The sequence below is a fragment of the Idiotropiscis lumnitzeri genome, chromosome 8 (genome assembly GCF_059441095.1).
Source record: "Idiotropiscis lumnitzeri isolate Australia: NSW breed Sydney's pygmy pipehorse chromosome 8, RoL_Ilum_1.0, whole genome shotgun sequence".
In the NCBI taxonomy this organism is placed as follows: Eukaryota; Metazoa; Chordata; class Actinopteri; order Syngnathiformes; family Syngnathidae; genus Idiotropiscis; species Idiotropiscis lumnitzeri.
Window position 1 is genome coordinate 18,314,977 of NC_142398.1, and position 22,327 is coordinate 18,337,303.

At 41.3% G+C, this 22,327-nt stretch overlaps 3 protein-coding genes across 5 annotated transcripts; all 3 read left to right on the forward strand.

Moving 5' to 3' along the window:
• The first annotated feature begins 32 nt into the window (after positions 1-32).
• LOC148332511 (procollagen galactosyltransferase 1-like) lies at positions 33-11,172 on the forward strand. Its single transcript, XM_088302369.1, has 12 exons — positions 33-477; positions 3,808-3,918; positions 4,004-4,121; positions 4,549-4,683; positions 4,938-5,142; positions 5,404-5,523; positions 5,991-6,067; positions 6,179-6,285; positions 7,251-7,383; positions 7,617-7,744; positions 7,989-8,195; positions 8,823-11,172. Exons 1-12 carry the CDS (start codon positions 260-262, stop codon positions 9,091-9,093), a joined length of 1,830 nt encoding a protein of 609 aa, XP_088158495.1. The 5' UTR covers positions 33-259; the 3' UTR covers positions 9,094-11,172.
• Positions 11,173-11,800: 628 nt separating this feature from the next.
• Positions 11,801-15,782, forward strand: LOC148332512 (nucleoredoxin-like protein 1). The gene is made up of 4 exons (XM_088302372.1): positions 11,801-12,447; positions 13,418-13,698; positions 13,787-13,876; positions 15,033-15,782. The coding sequence occupies exons 2-4, from the start codon at positions 13,463-13,465 to the stop codon at positions 15,307-15,309; spliced, it is 603 nt and encodes a 200-aa protein (XP_088158498.1). The 5' UTR covers positions 11,801-12,447; positions 13,418-13,462; the 3' UTR covers positions 15,310-15,782.
• A 1,475-nt stretch (positions 15,783-17,257) lies between these two features.
• LOC148332513 (nucleoredoxin-like protein 1) lies at positions 17,258-21,045 on the forward strand. 3 transcript variants are annotated; one of them, XM_088303116.1, is made up of 5 exons: positions 17,258-17,382; positions 17,740-17,839; positions 17,957-18,005; positions 18,810-18,899; positions 19,007-21,045. In XM_088303116.1, exons 2-5 carry the CDS (start codon positions 17,749-17,751, stop codon positions 19,335-19,337), a joined length of 561 nt encoding a protein of 186 aa, XP_088159242.1. In that variant the 5' UTR covers positions 17,258-17,382; positions 17,740-17,748; the 3' UTR covers positions 19,338-21,045. The 3 variants fall into 3 exon arrangements, with proteins under 3 accessions (XP_088159242.1, XP_088159239.1, XP_088159241.1); XM_088303113.1 differs by having other exon boundaries at positions 17,740-18,005; XM_088303115.1 differs by lacking the exon at positions 17,258-17,382 and having other exon boundaries at positions 17,441-18,005.
• The last annotated feature ends 1,282 nt before the right edge of the window (positions 21,046-22,327 follow it).

The following is a 22,327-nucleotide window of genomic DNA, read 5'->3' on the forward strand; positions in this document are numbered from 1 at the left end:
CGTTTTCTAAAATATTATTATCAATATAATGAGGGAATTACAGTGTGGATTTTGTTTTGTTATCTAAAGCACAACGACACGTTCTTTGGAAGGCGGAGCACCACCTGGACAGCCTGAACCTTCCCCTTTAACTCAGCCAACTCCTCCGCCATGTCGCCACTATCGGCATAACACAACAGCAGGACGCACTTCACCTCTAACCTCACGCTGGTCTCCTCCTCTCTAAGCTGCTACACTTTTCCGCGCGTCTCTCCCTGCCATGCCCCGCATCGCCTCGCTGCTATCCGCCCTGTTGTTCGTCCACTTTTCAGGGCTGAGTCGGGGCTACTTCCCCGAGGAGCGCTGGAGCCCCGAGTCCCCTCTCCTCGCCCCGCGGGTGGTTGTCGCGCTCATCTGCCGCAACTCTGCCCACTCTTTGCCGCTCTTCCTCGGAGCCCTTGAGCGCCTCCGCTACCCGAAGGATCGCATCGCTTTGTGGTGAGTGTCGCTGCTCCAAAGTCACAATTATTACATTTGCACCGAATAACAAGACGCATCTTGACAGGTAGTGACGAGTTTATCTAACCAGCTTTGTCCTTAACCACCGTGAAATAACATCTGTTTTATCCTTATTTTAGTCTCATTCTATCCAGTTTAGTGTATCCTGACAATATAATAAGTGCATATAAGCAGTGAGGATCATCTCGGATTGATGCAAGGGAAAGGAGGAGCCAGGGCCCTTTGCGCTAGTCGAGTCGTGTCTGTGAAAAGTTCCATTCACTTTGGGATCTTCTCTCATTCCCCCTCACATTCCCCCTCCTCTGTCCCTGCCCCTCTTTTCCTGCCACATCTTTAGACTCGACTGGAAACACCGCCTCACTCTTTTGCACTCCACAGTCCTAGCACAAAAGCTGTGGAAGATTTGTTACCTTGTGTCCCAGTCAGAGGTGGCCAAAGTTCTCACACTCTACAGATATTTGTCTAGAGACCATGGGAAAAGTTGTTCTGATTTAACAAATTTACACGTGTGAAAGTAAACGGTTGCAGAATGTACATGGGAAGAAAGTAATGGAAAAACTCTTAAGATGACCAATTGTCTACAAAGCTAATTTGGATAAAGTTCACAATGACAAAAAGTTTCCTTTTACTAATTTACACAGTGTTCATACTAGCCAGAAGAAAAAATATACTTTATGTATCTCTCACTACTGTCGAAAAACAACAACATGTTGCTATGGCTTTGCTGACAATGTGAAGTGCCTAACAAAATATGTCAAATTATCTGATTATATCAAGTGAAAAAAAACCAACTTTAATTTGTGTTTTTTCTGAGGGGGGGGGGGGGTTGTGGATGGAGATTTATTTGGAGCGCCAGAAGCTGATTAACAAATTATACTTGGCATCAGCACATTTTAAATGCATTTTTGACGCTGATTGGAAAAAAGTATTTTTTTTTCTAGCACATCAGGTTTTTAAGATATAATTAAGTTTTATGCTTTTGAGTTTGATCTATAAAAGCGATATGGATTTACCATGCGAAAAAAAGCCACCTGTTGATATTATTATTATTATCATCAATATGAAAACCTGATACTTCAGTAGGACCAGTACTATGTTCCCCCCTATTTTATCTCGTCCCAGCGTTCCATACTTGTATTATATTTACACCTTACTTCCTCTCGTTTTGATCACGTGCCAGTAGACTTGCTTTTCGGAGATTAAAGTACGCTAATCTTTTCATCTGCATTCACATTTGACAGGTTAGATTATTGTTTGGCACCCAAGTGGTTTAGCAAAGCGACGGCGCGTCAGCAGCGTCAAGCAGACTCGAGTGTGGTTGGAGTAATGGAGTGCTTTTGGACTAAATTTAGACATAAGTTAATTTATTGTTCAATCAAGAGGGAGGGCTGTTTCCTTTCAATGTTGAATTTCGTATAAAACCAGCATGCATTCATTTGTTTCCTTGGGTAATGCATTGCCAAAAGTTTCGGATTAGTATATCCATGTGGCAGCTTGAGCACAGCTCTTTGTCTGCGTTCTGTTAGTTACAGACCTTGTAGAAAGTTTCAAAACATAAACTCAGTGGCCTTAGCCACCTGTCAATACCTGCAGCGATCAAGCTGACAGCGGAAGATGAAGCACTCTGGCACGCCGCCTCGTATAAACACATGCATGTCGATTGTTACGGCGAAAACACGGCGTGTTCTGTATGGACTTGCAGGGTAGAGGAGAACTTTCCATAAAGTTTACGGTACATTCGGGTCGCTCCCATTGTTTAGGTCGGCTTTTGTTGCTATTTTAACTCATTCCGCATACCCTGGCGAGATTTGCAAAGATTAGTTCAGTGCCGCATCCAATTTTTTTGTGTTGTTAAATCAGTTTATATTCTGAATTGTGTCAGCCTACATTTTGGGGGGAAAAGTTGTCCCGGAAGTCACATAAAACAGCATAAAATGACTTTTTAATATAAATATATAAATATATATATTTTTTTATTTTATTTTTGCACTTTCTTAGGATTTCTGTGGCTTTTGGTTCACACTTTTTCCAAAATAAGGTCTGTGTATGTTCACATTGTAAAGTGGTTCACTTCTTTTGGTGTTTTTGTAACAATTAAAAATGTTAACGTGAGACACATTTGGCATGTCTGCTTTGTGTCCCACCTGAATAGAAAATGAAATGAAAATGAATAGCATCTCTCCGGTGATTTGTTGTTTGGATGTGTGTTGGCCAGATTATACATAATCTACTTCAATACATTATGCTTTGCTTCACTGTGTCATTCGAAGGTTCGCAAATATTTGTGTTGGATCTCATTAGACCGCAGATGTGCTATACTTGACCTTGTCCACTGCTGTTTGGATACTTCCAGGTTCAGGGAAAGACATGTAGACATTAGAGAGCGCATGAGAACACGAAAATGGCTGTGCTGTGAAGTGCTCGCTTGTAAGCGCTGAGACAGCACTTGAATGTGAGAACACCACACGCAGATGGCAAAGTAACCACCTGCGGCATGCCGTCCGTCAACGGCTACATCATGCCCTAAGGTGTAAATCCGTTTTCTCACATTCCGACACATTCTATGTTGTCGCTCTTTGCCTTTGCCGATCATGCTCAAAATTTGTTTTGCTAACGCAGACGGCATGTATGTTGCCTGCCCTCCTATTTTTTTTTTGTCTATTTGGTTCGGTTCTGTGGTATTCCGATTCAACTTGATATGGTATGGCTCAATTCCAGAGGGTGTTCTGATGCAATCACTTTCTTTCTGTCGTTTTAAATAATGTAAATGAACTTGTCAGATTTTCCGATTTCAATTTTTTTTTTTTTTTTTTTTTTATAAAACCCCATCTTTTTTATTTCAACCGTTATTTGAATGCACGTCATGTAAGTATTCCCTTTCCTTGTGAGATGACAGCACATGCTAACTTAAGCTCCTCGGGCCATTCACGTTGAGACATTAATGTGTGCCACTGAAATTATAGTCTTTTGCTCTTTCACACTTTTTGCCACTGGTTGTGTCCAATCCTGAAGATATCGTAATATATACCGATGGAGCAGGACAGAAAACAATAGTGGCGCTCTGGGCATTTGTGTGCGTGACTAATGAGGTGATTATATTGCACTACTGTGATGGATACGGTGCTCCAGATTCAGTCATTGAACCAGTGCAGCCAAATTATATCACCGTAGAATCCTTTTTATGAAGAACATATTTTACCAGGCGACGTTTTAATGAGACATCAACACCTCTGTTCCGATATATTTAATCAGTGTACGCCATGTGTGCCCTTCATTGAAAAAGTGCGTCTATCCCTTAACTTGCCACAGGGTGGCGACAGATCACAACATAGATAACACCACCGCCGTCCTTCGAGAGTGGCTCATCAAGGTGCAGAATGACTATCACTATGTGGAGTGGCGCCCAGATGATAGATCCAGGTAATTTTGTGTGTGAGTGTGCGTGAGTGCGACCCAGACACCGTGTTTCAGCTCTTAACACCTGTGTCATCTGTGCTCGCCTTAGTGCCTTTGAGGACGAGTTGGGGCCCAAACAGTGGAATAATCTTCGTTATGAACACGTGATGAAGCTTCGTCAGGGGGCATTGGACACAGCCCGTGAGATCTGGGCTGACTACCTCTTGGTAGGTTGTCAATCAGTGATATGAACATGTATGGGGAAAACGGTTTCAATTTTAATGGAGGGTTTTCCTTTCTGTTAATTGAAAAAATCAAACAGAATGGTCAGACGCCCACGATATGTCCCTTTGAAACATGAGCCACAGTGTATTTCAACATATTTTATTCACCCACTTTGTATTTGGACATTTTAACGGAAGAAGTGGAGTTAACAGAGATGTTTGGCAGTGGATGATAAAGCTTACATCCTGTTGCTATGGTTACCTGTGTCGAAATGAACATTTTGTTTCTGGGAGAGCTCCTTGCGTCTGTGACATGGTTCTCAGCCAGACACATTTACAGCCAGCTCACTTGTTTAAGATTTCACAGAGGATCCAAGGGCAGAACAGTGGTCTTGCTATCCAAGTATCGTGCTCTTTTCTTTGCTGACAGGTGGCCGACTGTGACAACCTGCTCACCAACCCAGATGTGTTGTGGAAACTGATGCGAGAAAACAAGACCATTGTTGCCCCCATGTTGGAGTCCAGAGCTGCATACTCCAACTTCTGGTGTGGCATGACCTCACAGGTAAATGTTGATGTTTTTTTTTATGTCCCCAAAACACGGCATTTGAGCATGGCAGCAAAGAAAATCATGGTGACCACCTCCAAAAAAAAGTGTGAATTGTAATCATAATCATGTACTTTCCTCCATATGGTACCTTTAAGGATTCACACCAATATCAGAATCTTCAATATTTAATCTGTGTAATCAAATATGCTTTTAGAAACACAAAGCGTTTCTTTGGCATGGTTGGTGAATGAGTGCAACCATCTTGGCAGGGCTACTACAAGCGAACGCCAGCCTACATACCAATTAGGAAGCAGGAGCGTCTTGGGTGTTTTGCCGTACCGATGGTGCACTCAACGTACTTGGTTGATTTACGGAAGGAAGCCTCCCGTCAGTTGGCTTTTTACCCGCCACACCCGGAGTACAGCTGGGCCCTTGATGATGTCATCGTCTTTGCTTATTCTGCTCGCATGGCAGGTGAGATGCATGAAATATCTTGGCGGGGGGGTGGGTAAATGTGACACGTGTGATTTTTGCATCGACTGTCATGGTCTGGCTTTTTAAAAAAAAAAAAAATTAATAATTTTTTAAAATGTAATTATTTAATATTCGATTAATTTAATTGATATATTTAATTAAATTATTAGTTTTATTGCACTGGAGAGGGGAGCTCTCTCCGATCTCGTTGCACACTGAGTCGAATGACAATAAAGGGCATTCTGATTCTGATCCGTTCAGATGTTCAGATGTACGTGTGCAACAAAGAGACGTATGGACACTTTCCGTTGCCTGTACGGTCCCACGCTACTTTGTTGGATGAAGCAGAGAGCTTCCTGCACACTCATCTTGAGATCATGGGTGAGTTCAATGTCAAATTGTAAAACAAGAAGACACATACATTAAAAAGCAACACAACATATTGTATAGCGCAGTAAAGCGGGTTTCAGTTTGCTGCCAAAACTTTTTCTCCAGTTTCAAACCGTGGCAGACAGTTCTAGAAAATAATAAATTATGCATTATGTGCAACAGAAAACATGTGTACTCTGTAGCGATGGAGTTCATCTGAGCATGCCGTGAATGTTTTTGATTGAGTTATTACGCCGACTGAAAAAAACATTTTGGTAACCAAAGCGCTGTGTAGTCATTATCTTTCATATGCCACACAATTTGGAGTCATCCATCGAGAAAAGGAACACAAACACGCCGCGAAAGAAATGATTGCTTAGTTTTTCTGAGCACGGCATTTTGGCGCTGTAGGCTGCATTTCGGGAGCCTCTGATTCATTACGCATTCTCTTTGTAAACTTCTGCCATCTTCTTTGAAAGTGAAAAATCCTCCACTGGAATGTTCCAGCTTCCTCACCCTTCCTCCTAAACAGCCAAACAAGATTGGCTTTGATGAGGTACAGTCTTGTCTTTCTCACACACACACACACACACACACATAACACATATTCCTGAGTGCATTTGTGAGCTTTATTTATTTATTTATTTTTTAAATTGTGTGCAAACAGGTGTTCATGATAAATCTGGTACGGAGAGCTGATCGGCGTGAGCGCATGCTAAGAACTTTGCACGAGATGGAACTCAGCTGTAAAGTTATTGCTGCTGTGGATGGCAAGTACGTTTCGTCTCCTGTGTCGTCATTTGACGTGCAAGGAGGCGGTGGCTAAGAGTTGACCAGCATTTTCACAAAATTATCACGACCCGAATTTAGAATTGAAAACTAGTGATGGACCTATTATCGGACAATATTTGGCATTTTGCCGATAATCGGCCTTTTTTTTTTTTTTTATCTTTCAAGGCCAATAAATTAAAAGATGATTTATTTTGGCTAGCTGCAGCGCTCTTGTCTCTCTCTCTCTCTCCCTCTCTCTCTCTCAGCCAATCAGCAGTAAGATGAGCCTGGGAGCTTTGTGCACTTTTTGTTAGGCTTTTGAAATTAAGTTTTCTATTTTCTAAGATCTAAAAAAAAAAAAAAGCTTTAACATGTTGCAAATCACTGAAGTAATTTAATAAAATGTGCTTAAAGTCAAGTTTTGGCGTTTATATTTTTCAAAATTTTGACACCATTTCCCCCATTTTTTTCAACCAATAAATATCGGCTTGACATATATCATTTATCGGCCTCCGTGACTACTCATAATCCGTATCGGTATCGTCCTTGAAAAAAGTACATCGGTCTTCTCACTATTTAAAACTGTGTATGACTGTGCAACTTTATTTGCAAGTTATGCAAGGATAATAACATGACAATATAATAGCGATATTATTTACCATATGGCTTATTGCCACCATACTTGGAGTCATCGCAAAACAGTACATTTTGCCCCTCTCTAAATAATCTAGAAATGTTAACGTAATATATTATGCATTGCATTTCCACACCACGGCAATAATAAACCCTTCAAATGAATACTTTAAGTATCAGTTGGAACGCAAGACATTTTATAAATTGCTTGTATTGGCTTTCATGAGATGCAGTAGGATCAAATGTTTTTCCCGAGAAGTCGTATTCCCTGTACAACAATCTCATCCAGATGATGTCTTATTATTCCCGTTGTTTATCTCTTCTGCGTTCATCAGGGCTACGAACAAGAGTGACATCGAGTCCATGGGGATTCTTATGCTGCCCGGGTACAAAGACCCATATCATGGTCGACCTCTCACCAAGGGTGAACTGGGTTGTTTCCTCTCGCACTACAACATCTGGAAGGAGGTGAGTGTTCTGTAATTGCATTTATATAGCAGTTATTAAAACACCTTACATCAGCAGGTGTGAAGAACGTGCTTTTGTTTTTAGGAATGCCTTCAATGTCGGGTAAATATTCCGCCCAAGCTTGTGCAGTTTTCAGGAACACCAAATGAAAAAAAAAAAGAAATCTGTTACATCAAGCTTTAAAATAAAAATACAAGTCAAGTGTCTACCATTAAGCGCGTGTGTGCGTGCAGATAGTGGATCGCGGCCTGCACACATCCTTGGTCATTGAGGACGACCTGCGCTTCGAGGTGTTCTTTAAACGCCGTCTCCGGGCGTTGCTGCAGGAGGTGACAACACACAAGCTTGACTGGGATCTCATGTGAGTCCATGCAATGAAAACTCTGTGTTAAAAATAGAGAGGATTATTTCCCCCTTATACAAAGAAATCCTTCCATCTGTCATCTGCTTTTTCCTCGACACCCGTTGACCTGACATTAAAATCAGTCTTTTCACATTCATAGGCAGCACAATAATAATGGAAGGAATTATTTGCGATCTGAATGTTTTCTCCGAAACTTTCTGATGAGAAGAGCTACTGTATAATTATTTTTCTTACCTTGCAGTTATATTGGCCGTAAGCGAATGCAGGTGGATCATCCAGAGAAGTCGGTACCAAATGTTCACAATCTGGTGGAGGCTGACTACTCCTACTGGACTTTGGGCTACATGCTGTCCTTGCAAGGAGCCCAAAAGCTCCTCAAGGCTGAGCCTCTGAAAAAGATGCTTCCTGTTGATGAGTTCCTTCCCATCATGTATGACAAACATCCTGTGTGAGTACAGTCCTTCTCGCTCTTGTTTTTTTTTTTTTTTTTTGGTTTAACCTGCTCCAAAGATAGGCCCCGTGGGCCCACCATGAGCACGGTTGCGGTGGGCCTGTCAGAACCCATAGTTGCCACGTATGCCTGCGTCACATCTCCGATGAATTACTGGAATGCACTTTATTTCGGAGTCAGTCAATCCTCCATCATGTATTTCCAGTTGGTCCAAAATACTGCGGCTCGCCAAATTTCTGGTACTCGTAAGAGGGAGAACGTAACTCCTCCTCTCGTGTCTCTTCACTGAGTCCCTGTACATTTTCGAATTGTTTTTCAGATTCTATTATTTGTTTGGGAATGTGTTGATTTAATCTTATTTATTTAGGACATTTTTAGAGCTGCACCAAAATAAAAATTGTCAACGTTGTCGAACAAAACTGAAAATGACGAAACCAAGGGTGAAAACCGAAACACTCATCAATTTTCATAAAATGTGTATTTATTTTTTTCTTTTGACAAATTTAAGTTATTTCTTTTATTAGGTGGGTTTTTATGTGACTTTTATATGTATGTATACAGTGAAGTGAGGTGTTTATTCTTAAAAAAAAAAAAAATCATTCTAACATATTTTTTCCCCTCTAGTTCAGACTACATGGAGCACTTTGAAGATCGCAACCTTCGTGCGTTCTCTGCAGAGCCGCTTCTGGTGTATCCGACCCACTACACAGGGGACGCAGGCTACATCAGTGACACGGAGACCTCCGTAGTCTGGAACAATGAAACAACTAAGACCGACTGGGACAGAGCCAAGTCCAGGAAAACTCAGGAGCAGGTGGAACTAAGTCTTGAGGCACAGAACTCTGATGTACTGCAGTCTGAGCTGGAGAACTGGAGTGCGCGGGATGAATTATGATGCCACTCTGTTACACACACTGAGCAGGTTGACATGCCGTTCAGCAAAACAAAGCTATGATAATGGCGGGAATGTTGAAGAGGCGAGATAGGTTGAATCAACATCACTTGACCTTTCACATAAAGGAGGCGGTTCGATTTACATTCAAAAGAGTCACTTACAATCCATGTATCGTTCGTTCTTTCCATTTCCAATCAGAAATCAAAGAATGAAAAAGGGACTGATTATTTTGTTTCTTTTAATCTAAAACAAAAAGCAGGAAAATTCCTGAAATGTTCACATTTTACATTTTAGACTCAAGTTTAAAATATAAAATGTAAATATGTTATATAAATTTGATTGGTGCGGCTCATGTGAGCTGGAATCACGCATGGTGCTATAAAGCATTCATTAAGATAGGATAGCTTGTTTGTTGCCTCGACCAAGACACCATCCATCAAATTATTCTTCAGGCATGTTATGGCTAGAATGTCGACAAAAGACTTATTTAAAAAAATATCCATCAAATATCCTTTGTATGTCATTGAAACATCCATCCATCCGCCTCCTACCGCTTTTCCAGAGTCAAGCCACAAGGGCAGCAGCGTTAACACCGAGCTCCTCACACTATCACTCAGGGAGAGCACTCAGAGAGCACTCATTTCAGCTGCGTCCTCAAAAGTTATGAACAAAATCAGTGACAAAGGGCAGCCTTGGCAGATTCCAACAGCGTATGTTTGGGGGTCCGGTACCCCATACTCTAGTGATGGGTAAATGAAGCTTCAAATCTGCTTCGTGAACCAGTTGTAGTATTTTTGGACTCCTGTAGATGGCACTCTCTGTTCAACATTGGGCTGACTTGCCATTTTTTAAACCCTTTATTTAAACAAACAGTGCCATCTAGAGGACACAAAAATATAACAACTGGCTCATGAAACATCTTGAAGCTTCATTTTCCCATCAGGAGTAATAACCAGAGGTGAGCAATTTACAAAATGTTGCTTGTCCGTCATTTGTCAGCAGCCTGGACACAACAACACCAATTATTTCAAGCCGAACCAAAAAAACGTACTTCTGTCAATAGTCCGTCATGTTTTTTAAAAAAAACTTTTATGGACGAGTCAATTTGGGCCATACATAAAAGTTTTTTTTATTTGTGTCATAAATCTCCATTCAATTGTGTTCTATTAATGCTATAGATTTGGTTAGATTTTTTTTTTTTTTTGTAACATATCTACATCATGTAACTCGTTGTGATCTCAGGTATTGGACTGGTTTGGTTGCCGTGTGCAAGTCTGATGTTGCTCACCTCGGTCCAAAGAATGCTCAGGGAGTTTATGTAAATTCTCGGACATGGAAAATTAGAGGCTACAAGGCTACCATAGAGGATCTTTTCAGCAATCGCGTTGACCTCAACATCAGGGAGAGAATTGCCCTATTTGAAATTTGGAATATCAGGACAGCACACATACACACTTTTTTTATTTTCAAATATCAAAATAATCAATCATTTATTACTTTTTAAAATTTTTTATATGCCAATTAAAAATGGAAAGAACGAATGACACACTACATGGATTACATAGCAGCTTTTATTTTATTTATTGCATCACCCCCTCGGCCCCGATGTGACCAGATTTAAAAATGTCAAAACACAAAAATAAAATTTTACGGCAGATTACCTTGAAAATGCAAACATCTTCTTATTATTAATCCGTAGTCTGACTAGGGTTTAAATTTGAGGCCAGAGTTTGACGGAAAAAAAAAAAAAAAAAAAGATTCCACGCTCTTGATGGATGTCAAGCAAATTCAAGTTATCTGCAATGTTTTGTCCCGTTTCTTCCATCACCACCAGTTGCCTTATTTTCCTCGGTTGCGATGAGTTCAAAGACCAATGACTGTAAAATGATCCTGTAATGTACCATAACAAAAAAAAATAATAATAATACAATATGTATTGACACATGGTGCTCATTTTGACAGTTGCGAGCCACTTTTTCTTCTTCCCTTAACACCAACTATTCATTGTTTTATTTATTATCCAGTTATAACATCACTTACCAAAGTTATTTTGTCACCAGTGAATGTACGTGTGTCCTTTTGTATTAAATATCTAACACATTGTTTAAAAATCCAAATGTGTTTCGTAATGTGCGTCAGTTGTTTGCAAATTATTTATTTATTTTTTCTTCTACTTTGACATTATTTGCCGCGCTCTCGTCATGTTGATATTTCCGTTGTCATTTTGAAATCCAGCCCTGCCTAAAATGGAGAACCACTCCATCAAAGCGCCTCAGTTTGTGATGATGTCTAATTGATTTGCACGAGCTAGCGGAATCTCGTTTAAGTCGTGCCTGCTGGTGCATAGCTGCGAGCGCACAGGTGACTGCACGCTGCAGTCGGCCTCCATTACTTCTCATCCTCCGCTCTGGCTTCCAGCCCCGAGTCTCCTATAGTCACTGTTCACTTGTGATGCATGACTGTGCAAGCGCCTGTCCACTTTCACAATATTTGAGTTTGTCAGTGAACAAAACGGCTGTCGAGTGTCAACCAATCGGGGGCGTTTGTGTGTTCGCTGTGTGCGTTTATGCATCCACGTGCAGCTGCAGAGTTTCGTGCGAGCCAGACTAATCCTATTAGATCTCTCTCTCTCCTCACCTCTATATTTAACTCACCCCTTTTCTCTGAGATTAACGCCGGTTAATTTTCCTGCAAAAGGCTCCACGGATCAATAGTCGCTTTTCAGCCGTGGCACTCGCTGAGGTTTAATAGAACTGCGCCCCGATCGAGCGATCGACTTACTCAGTTCATTTCCGCGACGCTCCGCATCTTGCCTGTCGCATCTTCTTGATAACAGGATGCAAAAAGAATCATTGTTATGCTCGGAGGGATAAATGACTGACATTGGTAATTAGGGAAACGCCAGGTAGCACAGAGCGCCAATGAGAGGAGATTGTATCTCACTTCACGGTAAAATGTCTATTTTGGCTATTTTTTTTTTTTTTTTTTGTCGTCGCCCCACCATCCGCTTCATCCCCTTTCTTCATCCTTGCCATCGTCCCTTCTTCTGTTGAAGTAATCAGATTGCCATTCCTGAGCCGGCGTTTTTTTTTTTTTAGGGCCTACACAATGACCTCTGCTCTGACAGCATGGACACGCCCACTTTAACACACTTGTAATCTCCTCAACTGTAAATCCTGCTGTCGCTTGAATTCAAAGCACTAAGTGAAGAGACGAGGCGGCGAACTTTGCCACTGGAAGTGAAAAAAATAAGAATGAACTGAACAAGACCGAGGAGGAGAGTCAACAAATCAAAGATGAATACAAAGGCTTGGCGGAGAAAGTTGGGGTACATTTGAGACGAGGCATTTCAAGGTGAGGTAATTTACTTGTGCTGTATTCAGCTGCCACCACACGTACAAAGATTGATTGCCTATTAAATTAGCTATTAACTAAACAAGGCAATGGCGCTAGTATATCAGACCGGGATCAATGAGCTTCAAAAAGTGAACGGGATGATTGCGAAATGACTTTTCCAAATGTAGGATTTAAGCTTTGACCTCTCTGAGTCTTACAGTAAATCCCCTTTTCCAGGCAACGTCCAGCTTCCAACATATTTCTCTTCTATCACACTCGGATGTTTCAGTGTGCAGTTGTAGTCCCAAATAGATCAGCTGAAAGCCAGAGAGCCAAATCTAATTTGTGAGGTTATCACTGTCAATTCACAGCCTGCAGTGACTCCCGCGACACTCAAAGACAGGCTGGCCGAGACAGATAAAGTACATTTCGGAGATGTCGGCTCCAACTTTATTTCAACATCAGAGGCGGATATTGTGTGAGGTGTTTCATCCATCCACAGCATCATCCCAATTCCAAACGGCTACCTGGGTCATGACCTGCTATATAATGTAGAGCGTTAAGTATTACACGTTTACTAATGTGTAATAACAAAAACAACAAATAGCGTTGCATTTGGTTCTCTTTGGGGGTTGGAGGGGTATTGAAGGAGTCATGAAGCAATTTTATCAGTAAATTTTCCCAAGATTTTTTATATTTATTTATTAAATACTTACTATTGATGTTATAAACATACTAAATTAGTAATAAGGAGTTACAAAATTCAAACTACTGAAAAATGCAATGTACACAGTAGAAACTTAAAGTGGCTCACTATATAGCAAATATTTACCGTATTTTCTGGACTATAAGCCAAGACTTTTTTCTTCGATTTTGAACGATGCGGCTAATAATGTTGCAAGGTTGATCTGAAATAAATGTCGATAGATGATAACAGGCACGTTCAGTACACTACAATTGGAACAATCCATTTTTTTTCTTTCCGCAGAGGGACCTTTTATCCATTCCATCCTCTCTCCGCTTGTATTCCATCATGGTGGACTTCTTCCTCAACCGAGTTCTAGTGGAGAACAACTGGGACCAGGATGAGCTCAACACCGAACGGGAAATTGTTGGCATTCTGGAAAACCGCATCCTCATGTTGCTCTTTGCTTGCGCCGAATGCGCCAAGTGCTGGGAGTTTGTACCTGTTCTCAACGACTTTTTTAAACGACTCAAAGACCCAGCTTACATTGAATATCCCAGACTGCTGGCGCTGATTTACATCAGGTCCCTGCCAATATCTTTGCTTGTTTATATGTCACCCACACAAGATGAGCTCATGTGTATTCACTTGATCATTTCTATCTTTCTGCAGCTTGGACCAATCAGAGGAGCAACAGGGAAGATTTCTGAAAGAGATGCACAAAAAGGTTCTGTTTTTGGCCTTTGAGGACCCATACAGGAAGTAAGTGGATGGGTTCTTTTTTTTTGGGGGGGGGAATCATCTTTTTGGGAATATTTACAATGCATGATTTTAGCTGTATTCTGAATAATTTGCTCATTCCTTGCTGATTTATTATTATATCGAGAAGGGATTTTTAAAAAATGAACTTTGTACATCACTTATCAGTCAAATACTTGGCTTTAATTACGTCATTGTTGTTGCACAATTACTCTCTCTCTCTCTTTATTTATCTATCGGCATACAGCATACATAATAATTCTAATCATGTATTTTCAGTTAAGCGCGTTTTCCAAAACGAATTAAAAAAAACCAACAACTTTATTGTCCATCCATGTTATGATATGCTCCTCCACTAGTGATGGAAAAATGAAGCTTCAAATTTGCTTCATGAACCAGTTGTTGTATTTTTGTGGCCTCTAGATGGCACTGTTGGTTTAAATAAAGGGTTTGAAAAAATGGCAAGTTAGTCTGCTTTCAGCCCAATGTTGAACGGAGAGCGCCATCTAAAGGAGTCCAAAAATACTACAACTGGTTCATGAAGCACATTTGAAGCTTCATTTACCCATCACTACTTCTTTGTTAGTGATTAACAATTTGATACACACTTATGAAACAACAAATTTGCTCAAATTACCTTTAAAAATGTCACTTATATGATGAGATTATTGAATTTATTTTTTTATTTGAGGTCATTCATTGTATTTATGATTGCGTCATTTAGGAAACAGATATACATCAATATCCAGCACGTTATTTCTATTAAACTCACTCGGACATTTCTCATATGGTCCTTGGGGGCTACCTGGTGCCCACAGGCACCACGTTAGTGACGGCTAGTCTATTTATATTAAATATAGTCTGGAGCCAGAGCTGAATTGTTGCGCGACAAATCAAACAATGCCCTCGGAATAGAAAATATTTTTTTTTCTATATTGGTGCAACGCGTGATTTTTTTTTTAGCTCATCGGTTGGTTACTGCTTTTCAAGATGTATTGTAGAGTACGGGAAAACGTACACCCAATACATATTCAAACGGTACGACAAAATGTTAAACTCAACATATGGGGTGTTGTATATTGGATACGGAGTGAATAAATGTGATGTCGATTGTGATTGACTTTGATGATTGTGATGTTAAAAATACAAATATGTTCAGGGAACTCCAGGCCAAGTTCAAGGTGAAAGATGTCCCCACTGTGGTGGTCCTTCGTCCAGATGGCTCCATCCTGTCACCAAATGCTGTTCAGGACATTTACCGTTTTGGTTCCGACTGTTTCCGCAACTGGCAAGAATCGTCAGAGTTGATTGAAAGAAGCTTCATGCTCAACGAGGAGTTTGACAACCTGAATATGCGCAGCGCCACTGACCCCGTGAGGAGGCTCAAATATAAGACAGAGGACGACAAAAGGAAAAAACGATGGTGGAGGTTGTGAGGTAGAGGGAAAGCTGACGATGAAAGTGAAGGTGTGGGATACAAAGAGGGAGGAGGCCTCTAAAGGAACATGGAGACAACAAAAGGAAGGACTGAGCATATTCTCTCTCTCGACAAGCTGATCCAGCTTTGTCCTTTTTCATTTGTAGCCCATGAAAACACTACGAATCCATACGATTATTGAGAAGATGGTTGCTGTGAACGATCTGCTCTTAAGGATATATTGGATTGTATCAAGAGTTCACAGTTGCCATTTTTAACTGATTCTCTTCTCTGGTGTCTCACACTTGATGGGGCCTATCAGGTGTGTAATAAATAAAAAATAAAATAAAATAAAATAAAATATATTTAATTCATTTAATTATTATATTTAATTAAATTATTTATTATATTTACACTAGAGCGGGGAGCTCTCCTATCTCGTTGTGCAACTGAGTACAATTACAATAAAGGGCATTCTGGTTCTGATTAGGATTCTGATTCTGATTCTTATCTCTTCTCTGTACTCTCACTCTTGATGGGGACAACCAGGGGTGCTGCTGGGGAATTGGGGCTCTGTGTTGGGCCCCATCACTTCAATTGCGCTGTAAATATTATTTTCCAGGGGTGGGCCCTAAGAATCGTAATCACTTCCGAATACGAATGTATTTCAAATGAGCCTCTTTTACATTTGTGTACTTTAAAACTGTGATTTCCAACCAGTGTACCGCGGCACATTAGCGTACAGTACGGTAAGAGATCAGCTGCGCCAGGGGAAATGATCCAGTTTCACAAAATTGGAAAATGTTTTATTTGCTACAATGCATCTTAGTTCATCCAGCTATGCCAGTGACATCATGGCAGAAGGTGCATAATTAATCTATTGTTTAGTGGTATGCTGTGAAATGATTTCTAATATGTGCCTTGGCCCAATAAAGGTCGAGACACGCTGCTTTAAAGGTACTAAAAGTACTTTTACAGCATTACCTTATAATGAAGATCTTATCCGCACCGTGTCTCTGGATTTACTGGAGGCTAACTTACAATCTTAAGCATACATAAACCTGGGCCTTGAGAGGGAACCTGGTGTTCAACTGACAAATACAATAGTTCACCCAGACGTAATATGTGAATACCCCGTGGTCCCCACTTGTGTACTCAAATGTGTACGCCTTTCATTAAATGTATATTCCTGTTGCGGCACTTGTGTGTATATTGACACTGCAAGTTTGTGTGTTTGTTTCAGTTTCATCTGGCGTTCCCTTTGCTTAAGATTGATAGCCACTAATTTTGATTTGAAACCCTTTATTTAAACCAACAGTGCCATCTAGAGGAGTCAAAAAATACAACAAGTGGTTCATGAAACATCTTGAAGCTTCATTTTCCCATCACTACTGTTCTCTCTTTGGATGCACATTTAATGGCCATGCCCACATAGTTGCACAGCTGGGAGGAGAACTCAATTTTGCATAATTTTGGAGCCCCATTTCGATGTGGTGTTTTTTTTTTTTTTTTAAATTCATTAAAATTTGGCAAACTTGTTATATGATATGTCAAATATTTTTTACAGGGTCTTTTTTTCTGTTAATTGCTCGAGGTTTCACCAAGTAGGCATTTAGTTTGCTTATCCCATCTTACTTGGATATGTTGTTTATCTGTGGAACCACTTTGTTATTGTTTGAAGCTTCAGACCAATTTTACCTTTGTTGTTATTTTTTTGTACGAGATAGTACTCAAGCTGGATGATAGAAAACAACGAATTACAGTTGCTGTAATTGAACGTTATTCATGTTGTATGGGGCTATCTTGCACTGCCATTAGTTAGGCATTCGCTGCCCTTTATCTCTTTTTTTTTTTTTTTTAGGTGGAGAGGGTACATTTGGGCTTCCTGCTTTACATTCGCCGCTCGTGTGTAGAGCCTCCCCACCCACACACTCACACACACACACACACACACACACAAATCCACACCACACTCATGCACACTCAATATGCCCGCGTATCACCTCGTCTCACCCCACCCTCCCAGACACAAGAGAGGATGTGCAGCGCAGACAGACACGCCAAAAGGAAATAGGAGTGAACAGCAATTAAGGTGAGGAGACACAGTTGGTGAGAGAAGGTGATTTGAAGAGACAGATTTGATAATGATTCAAGTACAACTCGAAAGAGGAGATAAGAGGGTGGAAAAAAAAAAACTCGGTCCTCTTTTAGGATTTGCTAGTGTGAGATAGAGGTAAGCAAGAATGAGGATTATCAGATTTAACAGCTAGCGAGATGTGCTGGTGCGATTAATGGGAGCTGCATGAGAATGACAGCGAGGAGACTCATTAGTTCATTTCAAAGACTGGCATTGAACTATACAACGCAGCCATCCATCTCTGGATTTGCCCTTTGCCACGTGCTATGTTGCGTTCCTCTCATGTGACCAACACCCATATATTTTCTTTAGCGTCAACACATGGTCCCGAGTCAGCTCATGATGGCCGACCTGTTCGTCGATCGGGTCCTGGTGAAGAATAACAAGGACCGGGATGAGCTGGACACCGAACGTGAGATTGCCCTTCGCCTGCAGAACCGCATTCTGATGCTTTTTTTTGCTTCTGCCGCATGTGACGGATGTCGACAATTTGCACTCAAACTCAGTGACTTCTTCACACGCTTGACAGATGAGTCCTATGTGGATCGCTCGGCTCAGCTGGTACTCGTATACATCAGGTACAGCAGACATGGATTGTACAAGATTAACAACTTCATTGAACGTAGACAGCAGTTCATTACCATAAGTCAGTGCTTCTCAATTAATTTCTGTCACACCCCCCCAGAAAAAAGACAACAATTCGCGCCGCCATCCCACCACCCACTCGCCGCCGCAACTATAAATAATAGCATTTTTGTTGCAAAAGAGAGTTAATACTTGTTGCGCGCAATGTGAGCGCCACTGCCAACTACTGGAGAGGATGTGCAATTACACTTTAATATTGTACAGTGGAAAAAAAGCATTGCACCGCGCCCCCCAAGGGAGGCCCGCCCCATGATTTAATATATAATGTGCAAGCACTGGCCAGGGGTCACCAACGCGGGTCCTCACGGTCAAGTAAAGTCAAGTGAAATTTACATCTACAACACTTCATCACCGAAAAGTCTCAAAGGGCTTCACATGCCCACAGTTGACAGATATTAACAACATCCCTGAGGACCCCTATCCTGCATGTTCAAGACGTCTCCCTCCTCCAACACACCTGGAGTTGGAGACCCCTGGTCAATCAATCAATCAATCAATCAATCAATCAATCAATCTTTTAATTTAATTTTATTTGATTTCATCCATTTTGTTTATCGAGAGGGAAATTAATTCACCCTGCCTGTAGCAAACTCGGGTGGATAATTCCAGTACACCACCAGTGACTTCCATCCATCCAGCACGTCACCCCATCTTTTTGTTGATTCATCATAAATCAATTTATTGCTGCGTGCATTTATTCATGTGTTAAGAGTACTTTTTTTTTTTTTAAATGTGAGTTTGGACCAATCGGAAGAACATCAATACAACTTCCTCAAACAGCTGCCCAAAAAGTGCCTGTTTCTCGCCTATGAGGACCCCTACAGGAGGTGAGTGGTACTACTCAAAGAGCTGAGTACACATCCTGCTGGTTAAGATGATTGTTATATTTAATATACTCAGCTGGCTAAATCTGTTTTGCAATGCGTGTCCACAGGGAGCTGGAGGACACGTTTAACATCAAGGAGCTTCCCACAGTCGTGGTCCTACGTCCCGACTGCTCCGTCCTCACACCAAACGCAGTAGATGAGATCATCCGCATCGGTCCGGACTGCTACCGCAACTGGCGGGAAGCGGCGGAGCTCATCGACAGGAACTTCATGATCACTGAGGACTTTCAGGAGAAGTCGCTGCGTAGCTTCACTGACCCCATGAGACGACTCAAATATAAAGTGGAAGATGAGAAGAAAAGGAACAAGAAAAGAGGGCGGGGTGGAGTTGGAGATCAGGCGGCGGTGGATGGAAAAGGAGGAGCGTCGCCATGGTGATAAGGACAGTACCAACACAATATTGAGTGATACGCTTTCGGCAAATTTGCCTCCTTAACCTCGATGGGGGTGGATTTGTTGCATTGTTTTGACTCATGATGGAAAAAATGAAGCTTCAAATTTGCTTCACGAACCAGTTATTATATTTCTTGTCCTCTAGATGGCACTGTTGGTTTAAATAAATAGTTTAAAAAAACGGCAAGTCAGTCTGCTTTCAGCTCAATGTTGAACCGAGAGTGCCATCTACAGGAGAACAAAAATATTGAAACTGGTTCATGAAGCACATTTGAAGCTTCATTTGCCCATCACTCGCAGTTTGTGTGTGACTTTCATAAGACTCCTTCCTGCTCGGCCCCTCTCATAGTCTGACAGTCGTAACGAAGCAAGGAAGGAGGACTCTTACCACTCTATCTTATTGTTTGACCTCTCGACTGGGTTCTCTTGTTAGTGATTGAATGCCTTCTGTCATATGTTCAGACTGGCACCACCCACAACAACAACCCCCCCCCCCATACAAACAAACCCTTATTTGTTCAAAGATACAGACTTCTATTGATATAGTTGGAATGCCAGTCTGATGAGCGCGATTACATTGCTTTCTTATTACAGAAATGGCTCTGCGCTGTCTTCTCACAACAGTGAGTATTGATTTGCTAACCACCAATTAAAAGTAATTTAAAAGTCCCCAAACAATGACACGAAGCGACGCTAATTTGAGTTTGGCTTTGTTTGCTGGTGAGCAAAGTCTCCCTCCCCGTTGCAGGTTGCGCAGCCGTAAATTGGGAAGCGGTAGGAAGAATCACGTTGAAGTATCAAGTGAGCCATTTGCATCATCCAATCAAAACATGTCATGTTTATTCAGAGATCTGAGACGCCGATGAATTATTCAGAGCCATTAGGATAATTTTGTCGGTGAATCTTGCGCTTGTATGTTTAGCCGATGAAGTCTGGCTCTTCTTTTTCGGGCTGCACAAGAGGCAATCAGGCTGACTCGGCGGTCTCTTGTCTATGACTCTCACATAATTAATGATTTCCTTTGACTGTGACACGTCTTCCTTCATGTTTGAGACCTCATGTTTCCACACTGATGATGATGATGATGATGATGATGATGATGCTGGCGGCGGTGGTGGTGGTGCTTTTATGGGATCAGGCAGGATCTTCAAATTGCTTTGCAACATTTCCTGAACTCTCAGTTCAGAAAGGCTTTTTACCTTCCTCTCACTCCTGAGGATTGCAGTCGTGAATTACAGGAAACTCACTGAATAAAATACGTGTGCAAAGGCAAGAGTCACCGGGTGAATTGGCCTCATTTGCATACTTGAAACCATTTGCGATTGTTGCCTTTACTCATTTGATGAGAACAAACACAAACACATTCCCTCTCACGTCTTAGCAACCAGAAGGTGTCAGGTTGCCATCTGAGGGTGGTGGTGTTTATTGGTTTTATTATTGGTTTATTGATTGGAATAAAGGCAGCAAAGTGACTCGTGCTGAGCACGCATGCCTCACAGTCGAGACGTCCTGAGTTTGAATCTCTTTACTCGCGTGGGTTTTCTCCACATAACTCCAGCTTCCTCCCACATTCCAAAAACATGCATGCTGGGTAATTTAGGACTCTAAATTGCATTTAATGCACATGTGTTTGTGATTGGGAATAGTTCTTGTCCACTATATGTGCCCTGCAATTGGCTGGCGACCAGCCCAAGGGTACCACGACTGTGAAGCTTCAAATGTGCTTCATGAACCAGTTGTAGTATTTTTGGACTCCTGTAGATGGCGCTCTCTGTTCAACATTGGGCTGAAAGCACAATGAGTTGTCATTTTTTTAAATCCTTTATTTAAACCAACAGTGCCATCTAGAGGAGCCGAAAAATACAACAACTGGTTCATGAAACATCTTGAAGCTTCATTTTCCCATCACTACTTATTGGTAGTCACCTTTAGGGGGCAGAGAGGCAGTGCCGCCGTCAGCTTTACGTGATGCTCGAATTTTTCTTTCTCTCCAACGCATCCAAAGTAATGTTCATATTTCAAACAAAAAAGCCAATGCATGACATTTTAAATTAATGTGCATACATTTACAACTATGAATGGAGTCATTTCTTTATGCTTATAGATTGAAGCCAATCCATTCCGGGATGCTCGCCAACCTCTGCTTTGTTTGGCTTTCAAACAAGAAATATGATCTTGGTGCAAACTGTCATCTTCATAAAACATTTTTTTAATACTTAAACCAATGTTTGGCCATTTTTGCTAGACGTGCAAACTGGTACATTTTGAATTCTGAGTTTCAACTTTGTGCCTGCCTAACTTCTTGTTTGTTTACCCTGCAGACACTTTCTGTCCAAGGGCACCCACTGCCCTCAGACTCTTGGTTGCATATTGGCTGCGGGTGACGTGCATGGGCACAGATGGCAGGGGTTTGTGTGTGTGTGTGAGGGGCAGGGGGCATGTCACCCCCACCCAAATAAAGACAGTCTGTTTTTGTCCCGATAAAAAAAAACAAAAAAAAACACGATATACAAGCCGCACCGTAGTGATAGGTAAATGAAGCTTCAAATGTGCTTCATGAACCAGTTGTAGTATTTTTGGACTCCTGTTGATGGCACTCTCTGTTAAACTTAGCGTTGAAAGCACACTGAATTGGCGTTTGGCTTAAAACCAGAAAATGGAAGTGTGCAGTGGAGTTCTTTCCCGCATCACTTATTGGTGAAGCTAGCAAATGTCGCAAGGAAATTTTGAACTTTCCAGCAACAAGAAAAAGTATTGACTGTTGGCGAATGTTTGCGACCTTGAACGAACATTGAAGAGAGTTCATATACGCTCACCAACACTCAAACGCCACGACGCAAATGTTGGTGGTAATGGGAAAGTGATCATGCAGGCAGAACCAGGCAGGTTTCGGGGTAGAACCGTTCCAGTGTTGGGGGCATAGACCTAATCAATTATTATTTGAGCAGGTTTTTCGTGTAACAATGTTCGACATT